At 45.0% G+C, this 16,459-nt stretch overlaps 1 protein-coding gene across 1 annotated transcript; it reads right to left on the bottom strand.

Annotated features, from left to right (window-relative positions):
* Nucleotides 1-264: 264 nt before the first annotated feature.
* ASB9 (ankyrin repeat and SOCS box containing 9) lies at nucleotides 265-16,228 on the bottom strand. Its single transcript, XM_009818772.2, has 8 exons — nucleotides 16,135-16,228; nucleotides 9,697-9,776; nucleotides 8,412-8,519; nucleotides 7,346-7,496; nucleotides 6,656-6,790; nucleotides 5,087-5,278; nucleotides 1,519-1,684; nucleotides 265-285 (listed from the first exon to the last, which is right to left on the bottom strand). Exons 1-7 carry the CDS (start codon nucleotides 16,226-16,228, stop codon nucleotides 1,560-1,562), a joined length of 885 nt encoding a protein of 294 aa, XP_009817074.1. The 3' UTR covers nucleotides 265-285; nucleotides 1,519-1,559.
* Nucleotides 16,229-16,459: the final 231 nt, after the last annotated feature.

A 16,459-nucleotide genomic window follows, 5' to 3' on the forward strand; every position in this document is an offset into this window, starting at 1 on the left:
AGAAAAGGATCTCCAAAAGCACTGAAGTGGGTGGCTTGCACCTCCGATGCATAGGCGACATGGCAGTATCCCCGCAGGGGAGGTGGTGAGTGCGCTGCTGCTCCCAGGTGATGCAGATGCACCACGGTTCAGAGCTGGAGAGGGGACAGGGCAATGGGCAGAGGAGCCAGAGCTTCAGCATCCTCACTCCCATGTGTATCGGACAGCCGTTATTCCCAGGGGAGTGCCCGGGAGAGCACAGAGCAGTCGTAACCGCACTTTGGTTTGTGGCAGCAGGACGTGTTTCTGAGAGAGAAAGAAAAACACCCAGTGTTGAAGTTTAGCTGGAGGAAATATTTGTTCTTGTGACCTCGGTGGAATACGAACCATACATTGTGTTTGTTTGAGAGACACACACTGAGCCAGCAGCTCAGCAACCGAGCGGGGGGCAGAAATAGCCCATTATCTTTTTAATTTGGAATGGACTTCAATTTCAGTATTTTTATTGTTTATTTTATGACCCTGCGTTAGAGGTATTATTATTACCATTCCCATGGAAAATGCTATGAATGAGGTAGCACCTCTCCAAGAAAAAAAAATTATGTCTTAAGATGGTCTCTTTTCTTGGGTGGGGAAAGGGGATAGAAGCTGTTGTTTTTCTGATGCATGCTGAGAAATGCTTAGGAAATATGCCCTAATTTTCAGGGCCTAAAGGGCGAGCACTCAGTGCCTGCAACTGATAGCTGTTAGCCTGTGTTCTTGAAAAATAATATGCTACAAGGAGAAAATGTGCAGTTCTGAAGTGTGGCTCCCTTATGTCTCAAAGCATCAGGAATAAGTGGTTTTAATGGATGATTAAAAACTTTCCCCCTGCTATTATTGCACTGTAGGGAGCTGCCATCAGCAGTGACCTACTTGATATCATGGCAGAAACGCATGTTTCAGATGCTGGCCTAAATGCAGATGATTGTTGGTTGGTGCTCATCTATCCACAGTGTGATATACTTAGAAAATAAATAACATCTGCCAGAGGGCCTCTCTTGCTTTGCAGCTATGTTCAGTTGGGTTCCCTTTCCTTATCTGTACAGTGGTGTGGGTACAGCTCTCACAGATGGCAGGCACAGGAGCACTGCTTACAGAGAAAGTGTAGCTACCCTTAGTATCCTTAATATATACATGAAGTGCTGTTAGTGCTGGGCTGGGATATGCGTTTTCTTTGTAAGGGGCTGTCAACCACGAGCCCTCTGAAACTGTGCCAGGATACAGAGAATCAAGAGATCTATTTTAAAACACCATGTTCATTTTCTACACTTTCTAGGGGGCTCTTGAGTCACATTTGCAAGCTTCACCATGCAGCCATGCAGAATTGTTCCTTTCTAAATGATGGATTTGCCAGGGGTGGTGGCATTGAGGACTGAGCGAGTTGGTCAGTCCTATTTTTCTTGGACCCAGGGCTTTACTAGGGACCAGCAACCATCATAAATTAACATTGCAGGCATTGGCAACACTATTGATGAGAAAAGTCTTTCCTCAACAAACCTTGCTGTGTTATTAAAGGCACCATTTTGAACATGAAAGGCTTAAACATGAAGAAGGAAATGTTTCAGCTCATCCGGGAGGAGAAGTCCAGTTATTTTTTGATGCTGCTTGTGTCCAAAACACCTCCTGATGCACAGGCGGCACAACTGCATCAAGGACAGCGGCCCTGGAGAAAGAGCCAGGGAAGAGGTTACACATGTGGCTTTATTGCCCCAAAACTGTAAAGCTAAAATGGCAGCTGTGCATTATCACTTCCCCCAACTCCTGCAACCCACCTCGCGCAGGGGGTGTGCAGTCACTCCAGGACACGCAGCAGTGAAAAGCCAGACCTGTGCCCACCAAACGATATCAGCCTGCCTGTGATTCAATTCAAGACTAATCACTTTCTGTCATTACACAGCCGCAATTAGCATTAGCAGCGTCAGTCTTTCCCTTTTAAGCTGCATGAGTCTGAAGTGGTTTGTTTTGTCTGAGAAGAGATGATCAATGCTTCCTTCAAAGTGCTTTCCCCCCTGACTCCCCCAGTGAGATCCAAGTTTGCAGCCCACTGCTTTCTTGAGACATATTTCATAGTAGTGACAAACACATAGCAAAAGAAATACTATGTAATCCTTTATTTAAACCTTTCAGATTAACCAGTCTTGTTCTGATAAACACAAGCCTTGCTGAAGAATCTGTGGTGCTTTTTTTATTTTATTTGAGTATAATGGCATTATACGCTTACTTGGAGGGCTTATACTTTTCACAAAGAGGTAGATCATGTCTGGTGCTTACAACTGCGGTGCCTGTCAATGTTCAGCCCCCCAACATGTCATTTGCGCCCCGGTGTGCAGCACGCAGGGATCACAAGTGCGGAGGGTCACGGCGGGGCTGTGGGAGGGCAGATAAGAAGGGCAGGCTGGGGGGCAGCAGCGAGCGCGGACACGGGTGTTGGATGCTGGGAGTGGGGAGGACATGAAAAGAGACACTGTATAAAGCACGAGGGAGGTAAGTGATCTGGGAGGAGACAGTTTAAGTGCCACCCCCCATGCCTCCCTGCTGGGCTGGTAAGAGAGCAGTCACCAGAGAGCTGACATGTTAGTGCTGGTGGAAAAGTGAAGCGCAGCGGGAAGGAAACGGGGGCTGCAGCAAAAATGCAGTGAGGTGGCAGCTTTAATCAGCTTTTGAGTCTTCCCTCATGCAGGACACCACTTTTCCAGCATCTCTGCAAGGCTGAAGACCGCTGCACCATTGGAAGGGCTGTGCCCTCCTGCTAGGAGTCAGGGGATGAGTTACCCTATGTTTGGGTACAAGACAACAAGGGAAGGTGATACGGGGCAAGTGAGGCTGGCTGTTGCAGGGTCACACTGCATGTGTGTTTGGCCACTCTGATCCCACAGATAAATGCCCTGACTGCAAACACCTAATTTAAAAAAGCTTCCATTCAAAGAAGAAAAAGAAAAACTAAAGACTTACCAAAACACAAACCGTGTTGCTACGCTGAAAATATTTAGCAAGGGCAAGCATAGCCTCCAAAAACACAGTGCATTTTTGGATCGTTAGCTAATTCTCCCACCCACACACAGGACTCTTCCTGCAACGTTAGCAGGGTAGGTGGTGGTCCAGCGGCACGGTGAAGTCCTGGGAAGGGAGACTACCACACGTAGTATACCTGCTCTGGGGTAGTCCCAGGGCAACTCTGGGTTGGCACACTCACCGACTCATCTCTGGTGGAAAAACATGCTCCCCCCAGCATGCCCTGGCTATGGGCATGGGGCTGCTGCCCCCCAGCATCTGCGGCGTGGGGCGAGAGGAACCATGCATGGGAGCGGGGCAGGAGAGCAGCAGCTCGGCCATGCTGGTGCTGAGGGGCCGTGGGGCTGGTGCGGTGACTCTGATCCCTGCAGCACATTGCCAGACCTCCTCATGAAACCAGAGGGGTGAAGTTTGCAGCACGCCCCCAGGTTGCAATGGTTCAGCTGGCAAAAGAAGTTAGCCATCAGCTGCCCATCAGGCATGACCCTACTCAGAGAACGGCATGCTGGAGAGCATCAGAAAAAAAGTATTCAGCAGCAAAATGCCCTTCAGGCATTTATCATTTCTGATTTCAATTGCTGAATTTCACTTAGAAAAACTCCTTACTGCCCAAGCTGTCAGCTCAGCCCAAGCAGCACTTCTTGGGCTGGCTCCACAGGGTGTGCCTGAAATAGTTTTCTATCTCAAATAAACAGGACACACGTGGTGCCACGGGAGTCAGGAGTCTAACACAGCAGGGACTGGAGCTCGAAAAGATCACTGCTCTGTGCACCATAGATTAGGCTGGGAAACCAAATATCCGTTGCTCATACATAATGTGCACAACACAGCTGTTTTCATGCTATTATTTTCGTGTTACTATTTCAACCTTGGTGTTCATGAAAACAATCACATTGACATGTAACTGGAAGAATAAAGTCATGGACCACACCATCAGCAACTTGTTTAAGATAATGAAAATTATTTAGTAATGTGCATAGTTTTCTGACTGAATGAGAACAGCTAAAGAAGAATACAAGTACACTAATGATTAGGCATGAGAGACCTTATTCTAATTTTCCTGAAGATTGGTAAGTAAGATTTCTCTCATAATTTATTAAGTATTCATAACCAATAAAATAAAACGGATCTGGAAATATTTCATTTATAGGTACAAAATAAGCACTCCCTAAGGGTTAAGCCTACAGTTTGATACTGCTGGATTATTCAACACGTCATAATGTTGGCCTTTAAAAAACCCCTAGTTTATAAATGTATATACATATATATATATTCATTATATCATTCCTGTGCAATTTTCCTTAATCCCCACAAAAAAACCTAATATAGAGTCTTTCATTTTAAATGTACTTTTGTACCTACATAAGTTCTTGGCCAAACAATAAAAGTAAAGGGCAAAGAACTAGAAGATCACATATACTTTTTTTTTCCCAGTATCACATACTTTAAAAATTTTCTGGTTGCAATTTTGCATTTATGCTCGTACCAGTATCTGGCATGTACCTGACCATCTGCATACTGTATAACCAAAGATCCCAGTCCTAGTGCTCACCAGCTAGCCTCAACTCCCTTCAGAGTTGATTTTCTGATTGTGTTTGTCAGCACGCTCCATATAACACTCCTGGGTCTTCTCCCGTCTCAGAAACAAGGGAACTGAGAGACTCCCACTGACTTCAGTGCTTTAGGTAATCAGAAAAAGCCACCATTAATTTCTAAGAAGCGTTTTGCTTGGTTTTTCACCCTAAACTCTATTTTGCATTCTATTGCAAGCTCCATATGATTGCTCCGCGATGCAGTAGATTCACAACTTGGAGGTTTTGAAAGATGGGTTATTACTGTTAGTTACCATTATCCCTATTAGTGCACCACTGTATTCTGACACTAGAAAACATAGTGTCCATATGTCAGTGAACAGGGGTAAGCTTAGTTACCTCTTAGTAGCCTCAGTTTTGTAGCGCTTGTAGCATGGAATAGCACAGCCTTTTGCAGCAGTTTGTGTGTTTTTTCCCTATTGAATCACGAGTGAACGAATAAAACAAGCACTAAGGGGCACCTTCTTTCTGCAGGAAGAGTCGGCCCACAGGGCTGCCAGGTGGAACCAGCTCCATCGGCCTCTTGCTTTCGGCATTCTTCACCCAAATGTCCGCCCCAAAGTCAATCAGCAGCGTCACCAGCTCCACACTGCAATTCCTGGCGGCCACGTGCAGAGGGGAGTCCAGGCCCTTGCCGCTGTTCACATTTGCTCCTGAACACCAAGAGATGACAAAGAATAATGACAAAGAATAATGACTATACAGTAGCCTATTTCCATTTTCTGCACTATCTGCTATTTCTCTGAATAATCCGTAAATGCTGTAGCATCTACCCAGAGGTAGATTCCCTTACACTGGGGCTTGGTACTACACATGCACATGCACAGCTCCCACTGGTTGAGGAGGAGTGGGGTTGTGACTAAGAAAATGGTCCCAGAGGAATGGTGCATGAGGAAGTCCTTCATCCACAGCCCAGCCCATGGATATCTTGAAGCAGGACAAAGATGTAGTTCCACCTACAGCCCACCTTTGCTCCCCATCTCAGTGCCCCATTCCCTTAAAATACATGCAGGGTTTCAACCTGCTCTGTACCAGAGACTTAAGCTGGTGGGATTTCCAAATGCCAAAGTAGCTGTTGGGAAAAAAATGTGAGGATGGAAAAGTTCTAGAGGCCCTTGGTAGAGGAGGATATAAGCAAGCACCCCTGATGAGTGTTCCCCATCTGTTATCCTGGGCTAATGGCTCCTAAAACACCCTAAGAAGGGTGAGCTGCAGAACTAATTCACAACTCTCTATGTTTTTGTAGTACACATTCTCATATACAGAAGGCAGCAAAAACCAAAATGGCAGAAAACAGAAAATAATAGCCAAACATTTAACAATTAGATTAATTTGTATTTGGGTTCTTCCAAAAAAGATCACTGTGCTAAATAGCGCATAAGGTGATCTACAGGATGTTTGCTTTTTTTTTTCCAAAGCGGCTTGGTTGGTCCATTGTACTAGCTATGTGGCTACTTTAGGTTATATGGCCCCTTTGGTTAGAAGAGATGCACTACTGTAGATAACAAGAAATGGTCTTGTATAATTATCCAAATGCTTAGACTTACAGACAGGTTTGTTTGATGCAAAGTATGTAGTGCTGAACATTTTTCTGTGTTGGAAATGTTTCAAGCTTTTTGTGAACTCAGTGGGAATTAAAACATTTTTGCAGAAATACTATCTAAAAATTATTGAGACAATTGCTTTGGGTAAAGAGGGAGGAAAAGAAAAAAAGGAAATTTTTTCCTGCCCGCTTCAGATAACTGCAGCATCGCACACAGAGACACCAGAAAGGATGGTGTTTGTTCCAGGCACCACTGGCCATGTGAAACCCAGGATCACCCATCATTTTGTTGGGAGCTGTAAAGCTGAATTCCTTGGTCAAGAAGACCCTGGTTACCCTGTTACCCCATTTAATGTAGGGCTGCCATTAAGAGCGAAACACCTCCAGGTCCCAGAGCAGGAGCTCCTCTAAATCTTTGATGCAACGAGAATCCAAAGATAGATGTTGCAGAAAACAAAAGTACACCATCCTTTATTTTTCTTTTTACCTGACTCAAGCAGCTTCTTGGCACAGTTCACTTGCTGGTTCTCACAAGCTACATAAAGCGGAGTACCCAGATGCTTGATGTTGTGATCTATATTTACCCCATGGGAAGCGAGGAATTCAACACATTGCACATGACCTTAAAAGGGATAAAGGAAGAGTCAATTTACAGAGATCAGGCATTTTTTCAGCAAATTCTCTGTTGCGACAGGGTAATTTGGCAAAGAATCAATGTTTTGTCAGTAGATGGTAGTGTAATACTTTCATCCATGCCAGTGTTTCCGGTGGAAAACAGGAGCTGCAAAGCCACTATTAGCAAAACAAGCTAAAGCCCTCGCATTTTATCTGACTCATTTCAGAAGTCTACTGAAGATGAGACGAATCACGCTGTGCTTCTCTCCGCTGTTTCTGAAGGTAGCCAGACGACTCCCTCAGACATCCACATTGTAGGCAACTGACTTGGACAATGCAACCCCTTCCAGGTGTCACCACATGAGCTCAGAGGCCCCAAGAGCCCATCCGAGCTGCCCTCAGTGAGCGCCAGGGGTGGGAGGAACTGCACTGCTCGTGATGAGACCAACAGGGAAGGTATTTCACATGACCCAAATCAAGAAAATTATCTTCTTTATCTTTCTTTTCCACTTCAACACATTGCTAGTAACGTGGAAAGGGGTGCTGACGCCCATTGGGTTACCTCTCTTAGCAGCTTCATGGATGGGGGATGCCAAGTCACAGGGCGGGTGAAGGTTGGCTCCATGCTGCAGTAATAAATTCAAGCAAGCCACACTGCCACTGATGCAAGCGCTGAACAACGGAGTGTGCCAGTCAACAGTAACTCCATTCACCTGGGGGAAAAAAACCCGACAATCAGGCTTTCTGTTTGTCTTCTCATTATTTCAAAATAGATTAAAATTACCCAGTTTCTCAACAGAAAGTAGGGTTCTCAAGACTTTTTATTTAATTCCTTGCAAAAACTGCCTACTGCTTCTGAGGATTACAAGTTTTTATTAAAAAGATCATTAAAAACATCTTTTTAAAAATTGCCCCCAGGTCTCTCCTGCTGCAAATGAATGTCTAGTGCCGCTCCAGGGTCTCTCTGCAGTTACCAAGTTAAATATGTGCCCATTTCTCAGTTATCTCAGCTGAAACACACCTTCCCATTGCCCTGTCCTGAAATGGTCCATTTTTAGCTGGAAGTGCGCAGCCCCCCCTTTTTAAAAGAAATATAAACTGAAAGGTAATGTATGTATAATGAGTTGATTTTCTTATTCACTATAATTTCAACATTAGCTCGAAAAGTAGAGGCCATAAGACATGCCCATTTCACCATCGTACTTGCATGTTGTTTCCATTTTCTCCCCATTTTATCGTCAGTTGATCCTAACAGTCCTATACCTCTACTCAAGACTCTGCATATTGACACCAATGGGATTAGTGTGTGCAGAAAATAAAATGCACCCTTAATTGTTGCAGGATTATAAACCCTTTGCAAGAGGAACTTCCCCTTATTCTTTCAGTAAATGATGAGAACATTGCACCTTCATCTAAATAACAATAGTAACTGTTGTTTATATCATCTGTGCTTTTTGGATTGCTTTATCAAGAAGCACATTTTATAACATACGTACTTTAGGCTGAGGTAAGTACAGAGTGTAAATCACAGTGAAACATTGTCATGAAATAGTACATAACCTAGCATTAGAAAGTCATAATACAACATACTAACATTGGAGACACTGGTCTGTCCATTGTACACTCACCTGAGCACCATGTTTTAATAGGACACTGGCACAAGCAGCATGACCCCCTAGGCAGGCTTCATGGAGAGGAGACACTTGGTCTGCTGTAAGAAGATTCACATCACTCCCCTGATGAATTAATAGAAAGTATCATTACAACCAACTACCAAAACCCCCATACAAACAAAAAAAACCCAACCCTTTCTATAATGACCTTTAAAGCTTTATGTAATCACACCTTCCTCAACTGCCTGGAGACACTCGTCTCAATAGCTAAGCAGAGAAAAGAGGCTGTGGTGCTTTGGCTGGAGTGCATACTGGCACAGCGTACCAGAGGTCATGCCTTCTACACACGGCTAATCGGCGCAGAAAGCTGTAGGCAGTGGACTGTCCGATGGGACAATACAGACATCCTTTTAGGAATTCAGCATAATTTTATTTCTACTACACCATGAATAACAAACTTCGAAATAAAAAAAAAAGATTAAAAATTGCTACTAGAGTTCCTGGCAGGGTCGTGATTGCCGCCTTTTTACAGCACCGCTTAAGCAGTCTGACCTCCTGCCCGCTGAGTCTGCAGTTGTTTGACTGGATCGAATCCTAAAATGCTTTTGAGGTGTTTTCTGGTCTTTGGTCAGAGTGTGTCATGCTCTGAAGGAAAGCCAGCCCCTGCATTAGAAACCATTGGTTTGACTCTACAGGATTTTTTGTTTCTAGCAATCTTGGTGCTCCAGAAGGTTAAGCTGGAAAAGCCTCCAACTTTCCAAAAACCCTTCCCTTTCCAGCAACTCCTCCACAGGTTAAATCCAAGAGTTTTGAGGAAATGGAGCAGCGAGGTTCAGAAATCACTTCTCCCTAGCCATGCCCTTCTGCAGTGGGAGCAGGGGCCCTGGATACCCTCAGGCACTTCAGAAACAGATGTGTGGGTGGCTGAATTGAAGCCTCAACCGGAACCTTGCCTGGGTCCGGAGCTGCCCCCCAGCTGGGGCACCAAACACTGCTTGCAGGTACAGGAGCTGCAGAAGGAATCCCCCAGCCACCTGAAGGTCCAAGCGACCGGGGTCCCATTACCTGCACCAGAATTAAAGTATGGCCAAGGATATTTCAATACACCATCAGCTTAGTGCACAGAGCTTGTGCTAGGCAAGGAACCGCTTGTTGAGAAAAAAGTATCTGTTACACACAGATTTCACTGCATTCTAGTCAACATGATTTTCTCACCCTGGAGGTTTCACAGTAAAGCATAGACTGCATTTAGCAACTGAACAAACCCAGCAGAGATCATACCGACCCAGCACAGGGGTACCTGTTTGATGAGTTTCTTCAGAGCAAGCAGACGCCCATGGATAGAGGCATCGTGTAAAGGAGACCAGTCTGAAACAAAGTCTGTATAAAAAGAAAGACAGGGAAAAGGCTAACAGCTCCGTGGACCTTTTCATCCGTGTTTTTTACTTCATCTGTGTGACCCCAGTAAACCTCTCTAATTTATTACATAAGCTGCCAAGCTTTTGTTGGAGCAGCTGCCGGGAGGGAATGAAACAAGAGGACGGCTTCTCTCTGGGTGTGTTTTTAACTCATCCCATGTTGGTGCTGAGCAGTTGTGCTCCCCTTCAGAAGATGAGAGAGGGATTTGCAGAACATCACCTTGCTCTGACTGAGCTTGTCCCTCATTTTGAATTTTTTGCAGTGCTTTTGTTTTCACAAGCTCATTATACTTTACCAATGAGTTCAAAAGGACTACGTTTTGAAGGGGGTATGGCAGCTCAGTCATTTACTCCTGCTCAGAGCTGGGCTAGAGTCAACAATACCTAACAAGAGAAGGTACCAAAGTACAAGGAGATAAATTGTGTAACCTTTTTATTTTGCCTTTCAGTTTTCGATGTTTGGTGTTAGCCTGTGCAGCGGTGCATTTTAAGTAATAGCTGTATTCTCTGCATTGTTGAAACCGCAAAGTGAGGTACAGCACATATATACCATACAAATATTAATAGAAGAGGAACTTCAGTATTACGGATTTTATGGCTCAGAGCCAGCTGACAACAATAATCCCCCTGGGAGGCGTTTACCTCCTTCAGCATTCACTGCCTCAAAACCCAGTGTCTGGTCTACGTCAATGGCCCAGGTTCCCCCTGAGAAGGAAGAGAAGCATTTCCAGAGGGCATTTCACCCAGCTTCTTTTAGAAACACATTTTGCTACTCTCTGGAGATGTCCCATTCTCCTTCCACTAACTACATAGAAAACCCCAATGAGCAACTTGGACGAGTTGCTGAGGTTTTCAGGGACTATGCTAGATCACATGCATGGAACAGGATGCTTAACAGTGAGAAGTCCACCTTCAGCAACAAAACCTAATAAGCCACCATAATTCTTTGAAATAAGTTTTCCAGATTAGCTGATGATGTCAGTGCTTATACAAGATCTGCAGATCTTATCTCAGGTATGAACGTGCATGGGAGAGCTGAACCCCTCAAGGCCAATGCCCTGCCCCTTCTGGCTATGCCATGGTGTGCTAGAACAGGGCAATAACCAACTGTGTCAGCCATCTCCCAGCCTGTTGGGCTATTACTCTCACCTTCAAGCGTGCTCAGTAAAGGACATCAAATTCCAACAAGATAAGATCTAGTATAGCGAGACTTACAATGGTTTTGTGACTGAAAAATTCTGCACTAAGTAAATCGTGACCTGAAGATGGTGGTATCTGAAATGTGTTGTTTATCACACACAGAAGACCTTTGCCTGCATAACTACATTAGGTAGGGGGTGACTTTTTGCCAGCATAGTGGAAGACTCTTTTATGACTGTGCAATACATTTTTCTAGAGTTGTTCATATAGGCAAAAGGATGTTTCTGTTACTACAATACACCATTTTTGAGCCACTTGATGTCCATCACAACACTTACCTGCATAGCACACTTTTGCAAATATGTACATATTGCATCTTACCGTCTCTGAACAATGGCTCACTGATAGACTGAACTAGGCTAAATTTTAGTGTTTCCTTTCTTGGACACCAAAAATGTGCTAACAAGCAGCTAGTCAAATTGGTAGTCACACACATATCACAAGAGGGAACTCAACTGGTCCCTGTGATGATTCTTATTTGAATGAAGTAACTAAAAAAAAAAATCTAGTGGAATAATCAAGACTTCACCTTCTCTTGTGAGAATCCTTCCCTAACAATGCCTCAGCATGCTCCTGGCTCACAGGACAATCCCAGTGACATGCTGGAAATAAACTCAAGGTGAGTTTGAAGCATGAAGGGGGGTGAGCTTGTGGAACACGGCCCTTAGGAAGAGGGGTCTCATCAGGGATGATTGGACAAGCAGCTGATTCATGATTTTCACCATTTCTCCTCATTTCCCCGTCTCTGGTTATGACTACTACTGAGTTAGTGGAAGAGAAAGGGGGAGGGCTTGCGTAAAATACTAGATCATTTGTTGGTTTATGCTAGGTTTATATTTACTTGATCTAAGCTATCACTGGACACCCCTTGGGGCCACAAAGGAGGTTTATTTTGTGTCAACCGGAGACTGACCATGACTAGAGACAGGACACAGATCTGGTGGCTGGAGCTTCTCTTACCTGGTCAGTATATCCTGCTCATGGGAGCAGTTAAAATGACTATCATCAGCTTTGAATTCTGAAGGAGACATGCCTTGGAGAGCAGGCTGGGGGGGACCATCAGCCCTGAGGCAGTGCCTCCTCCAAGCACAGGGCACAGTCATCTTCCCGCACTCTCCCCAGGAAGAAAGCTTGGCGCCTTCTCCTGCTCTTGGCATGTATTTGTTATAGCTGTGGGTTTGGATTTTTTCCTTCAGATCATAAGTCTGCTGCCAGGGAACTGAGAAGGTGTTTGGTAACCTATTGACCACGGCCTACAGACTAGGTGTTTGGTGGACACTTTGAAACCTGCCATCTATTCCACTGCTGCCTGTGACTATGAGACACTGTCAGAGACTGTGCAGACTTAGTAGGTCAATCTGCACTGCCAAGTAAAGAAAGCCAGGACGATAATTCAGCATTGAACTTTAAGCAGGTGAGGATGTGAAGCCAAGTCAGTCTGCACCATTTGGTCTCAAAACCAGAAATGGTCCCAGTCTCTTTTATTTAGCAGTATAGAACTAGTTAACAAGACAAGACTCCTGAGTCAAGTGATGTTTTCCAGTCTTGTATTAATTTTTCACTACAAAAGTGAAAGGGAAAAAAATGAGAAACTGAAAAGCAACTCAAACTTCACAGGTACAGAAAGATTCATAAACTCAGATGTGATTCATATTTGGGAGAAGCCTCAAAATTAGAAGGCCAAAATTAGAACCCCAATACAGCTTTATGAGCGGTACCGAGTACATGAAATGAACAGAGGAATGAACTCAGGAAATCTCGGTAATGTACATCAACTGGTTTTTAAAGAAAATTGTATTCTTTGTTATTAGCAACATTTGAGCTCTGCCTGCCTCCTTCTATGTTCCATGGTCCATGTCCCACAACAAACACATAGTTCCAGTAAGTTCACAAACATCCTTTGGCTTTAGCAAATGGACAGCCATTTCCAGAAACTGTGGTTCTGGTCTCATAAGGATAGCCAAACTATGCTACAATTATTAAAGCACAGTATTATTAACTGACTAAAATAGCTTTGCTTTAAGTGATGTGTGTCAAATGATGCTTATCTGACCATGCTGTTGTTCTTGCTGATCCTGCCTGTGTTACCATGGGTTGTGTCTCCAGGCTCTGTAAAAAGCTTTTGATTTTCCCATTTAGAAACTAATGCCATTGCACAATCTGCATGAATTGCAAGGGAAGCATGTTTATAGTAATTCTAAAAATCTAGATTGAGGAACAAGTTTTCTGAGCTGCAGCTTGGTCTTTTTCTGGCCACACAAATACAGGTGGGGTTTTGTGCAAACTACTAAGTTGTTATATCAACGTGTCAGCATTCTGGTGACAAAGAGGGAGGTGCACGGTCATGTCATCACATCCATGTGCAGAATTTATCCATTCAGCGCTTGCTTGAAAAAAGGCAGGTTTCTACTGAGACTCTAAAAAAGAGCCAGACCGGGCCATACTCATCTATGGACTGGCCATTAGCTTGCAATTTCGCCAATTCTTAACAACAAATTAAAAGATTGACCACAGAAGCATCAAAAATAAATGTGAGTGGAAAATAAAAAGAGGTGTATGCAAACACACCCTCATCCAGCTGGGAATACTGTACTAAGAGGAACCGAGTGGCGTGGAGGCCTACGGTAGCTTCACATTAGCCTTGGATACACTGGGAAGAGGTGGTTTAAAGACCTGTCAGATGACTAATTGCCATAGCGTAGTTCCAAATCTCTCGCCAGGAACAGCACAGCCCCGAGCTGCCACCTCTCCTGCTCCAGCTCCGTCTGCAGCAAACACCTCCATCCTGAAGCAACGCCGGGGAGGCAGCCTCCCTGCAGGGGATGGCAAATTTCCCCAGTTCCTGTGCCCGGGGCATCATCCTCCAGCAGACCACGGAGTTTCCATTTTCTGCCTGCTCCAGGCTGGAGCTCGTGTTTCTTGCCTGGACAAGGAGGGGAAGCTGCAGTGGATGTTGGGGTCTCACTCCCCGCTTCTGCACAGCACAGGAGACAGGCCATCAGTAATATAAATAATTGGTATTTATACCATACACAGGCTTTTGATTAAAGCCTAAGCAAATGCCAGTTCTAACTGGGCATGGACTTTTAAAATCCTGAAATAGTGACTTTTGGGAAAGTCCTCAAAACACTTTGCCCACCAGAGCTGCTGTGAAGGAGCAAGTGTATGCAGGTGGCACAGCTGTGTTCACTGCATGTACCACCACAGTAAAAAGGATTTCTGGTTGCCAAAAATATGTACAACTGCTCTCTCACAGAGGAACGAGGCCATTTATCCAAATTTGAGATTTACCCACACCTTAGTCCACAGGCAAGCTGAGTCAGGCCTCAGGACCGTCAGGATCTAGACATCCAAAAACCCACTGGCTTTCAGTGGCATTGAGTCACCCAGCTCCCCTTTCACCGCTGAAAACCCCAGCCAGCCCAGAGGTTACATTAAACCTCTGGTCATATTTGATTGCACTGCCATCACTTGGGCACATGAACGCTGGGAGGGTGGTGTATGCAGAGGGAGCCTTATAGCAATAACCACACAAGCATGCAAACCCTGACTGCTCCCTGTGGACAACAGAGCGTCCACAGGACCTTTCTAGAAGAGCACTCGTTTTTGTGGTGATGGCTGAAAGTACCTTTTTCCAGCCTCTGACCATGTGGAGGGTGTTGCACACTCTGTGCCTGTCCCCAGGCTGCTTTCCTTCTGCGCTGGTCACGCACGGTGCAGCTTGCAAGGGGCTTTGAAATCCTTTCGGTGGAGGTCTGCTCTTGCATACATATTTGCATACACATATGCCTATGGCATTATATATAACAGTATTACAAACGGTATTTTTCATAGTCTGAGGCTTTCCCCTAAAGTTTGTGACATATGTAGCCTGAGCCAAATACATTCCTGCTCTAAACCACCAGCAGAGCTTATTGACTCTGCTAAGGAGCAGGCAGACACAAGAGGAACGGACTGAACTCTGATTTTCAAAGGACCACATGATCTGTGTGCAGCAGCGCAGCATGTGGGCTCCCCTCCTTCCAGCCTCCATTTTGCTGGAGCTCATCTCCAGTGCAGACCTAGTTCAGTTCATACTGTTAATAACATCGCTGCCCCTTTCCTCCCACCCCAGCCTCAGGATGTAGGTACGTGACACGCATGAGGAGAGGCAACACAGCAGATATACTGATCGTGTTTGCATTGTGTTTTTAGGGTCTTATTTTTCTATTTGATATGAATGGAAGTGTCCTGAACAGCCCAGGAAAGGAGGGAAGACAGTGTAAAGTCACATTATCTTAATTTACCTCATTCCCTCTGCACTCGCCATGAGTTGATGGAGCAGCTTCTCAGAAAACAGAGCTAGAGGGAGCACGTCCAGCTAAACTGTTATGTGAAGTTAAATTACTTGTCTTTTGTCACCATGTCATACTTTCAATGGCTCTGGGGCAGACAACAGAGCAATGATCAGAGTGAGGCCATTTGTCTGAATAACTGTTCACCGGTGACCACAACAGCATTGGTCACAACTGACCACAATGCCCTGGCCACTGCAGAAGAACCCACTAGGGCTGGTGACTCAGCCTGGGCAGCAACACTTGGGTCGGCTCATCTGAAAGAAAGAAGAAAAGGAAAAGGATAAAGGATAAAAGTAAAAAGGAAAAGGAAAAAGAAGAAGAAAAAGAAAACAAGAAAAAATAAAAAAGGAAGAAGAAAGGAGAAAGGAAAGGAAGAAAGGAAGGAGGAAGCGAATGAAAAGAAAGAAAAAGAAAAGAGGAACTGAGCCAGTGCTGAGCTTCCAGCTGGCACTAATCTAAGTCAAACATGCTGCATCACAACTTCTTTTTCAGTGTGCTGTGGTTCAAGTACTGCATTTGTTTCTGCTCGTGCAAACTGCGGTACGGAATCAGACACTCTTTTCTGTGATACACCAAAAAAACAACGGAAAATTCAGTATCAAATAGAAATAGCTTATTAAAATCCCTTCTGAAGTGTGAGGGCATGGGGACATTGTGTGGGACTGACTGCAGACCTGCCCTGGAAGCAGGGCATCAGGAGAAGCACTGTGCCGAAGCCTGACCCTCCCCTTTGCCACCGCTGGCAGAGGTGAAGGCTCGTGGTGAGGCAGGAGAGTTACTTACCCCTCATCAGCGGATTTGATAGAGATGTTGCAGTCACCTGGCCTCCGGCTCCTTGTGATTTGCCGGCGTTTTGATTTGTTCCCTCATGATCCATCTCAGCTCCGTCTGTCCAATTTCTGTTTTTTCACTTCGCAGTCGGTCTCGAGAGTTCAAATTATATCGTCCCTGGCGAGCCCCCGGCGGTGGAAGTGATCTGTTAAGCAGACTCTGCACGCACGAGTCAAACAGACCTTGCAGCAGACTGGGACGTGGTGCCAGCAGCACTTTGTGCAGAAACTCGACTACCTGGGCTGGGATTTAACGAAACAGCTCCCTGGCTGCCCTG

This window comes from Gavia stellata, chromosome 1 (genome assembly GCF_030936135.1).
Source record: "Gavia stellata isolate bGavSte3 chromosome 1, bGavSte3.hap2, whole genome shotgun sequence".
In the NCBI taxonomy this organism is placed as follows: domain Eukaryota; kingdom Metazoa; phylum Chordata; class Aves; order Gaviiformes; family Gaviidae; genus Gavia; species Gavia stellata.

Coding starts and splice junctions, on each gene's coding strand:
- ASB9 (XM_009818772.2), bottom strand. CDS start 16,228: ATGGATCATGAGGGAACAAATCAAAACGCCGGCAAATCACAAGGAGCC. Junction 9,777..16,134: donor ATCAAATCCGCTGATGAGGG/GTAAGTAACTCT, acceptor CTTTTTATACAG/ACTTTGTTTCAGACTGGTCT. Junction 1,685..5,086: donor ACTCTTCCTGCAGAAAGAAG/GTGCCCCTTAGT, acceptor CTCTTTCTCCAG/GGCCGCTGTCCTTGATGCAG.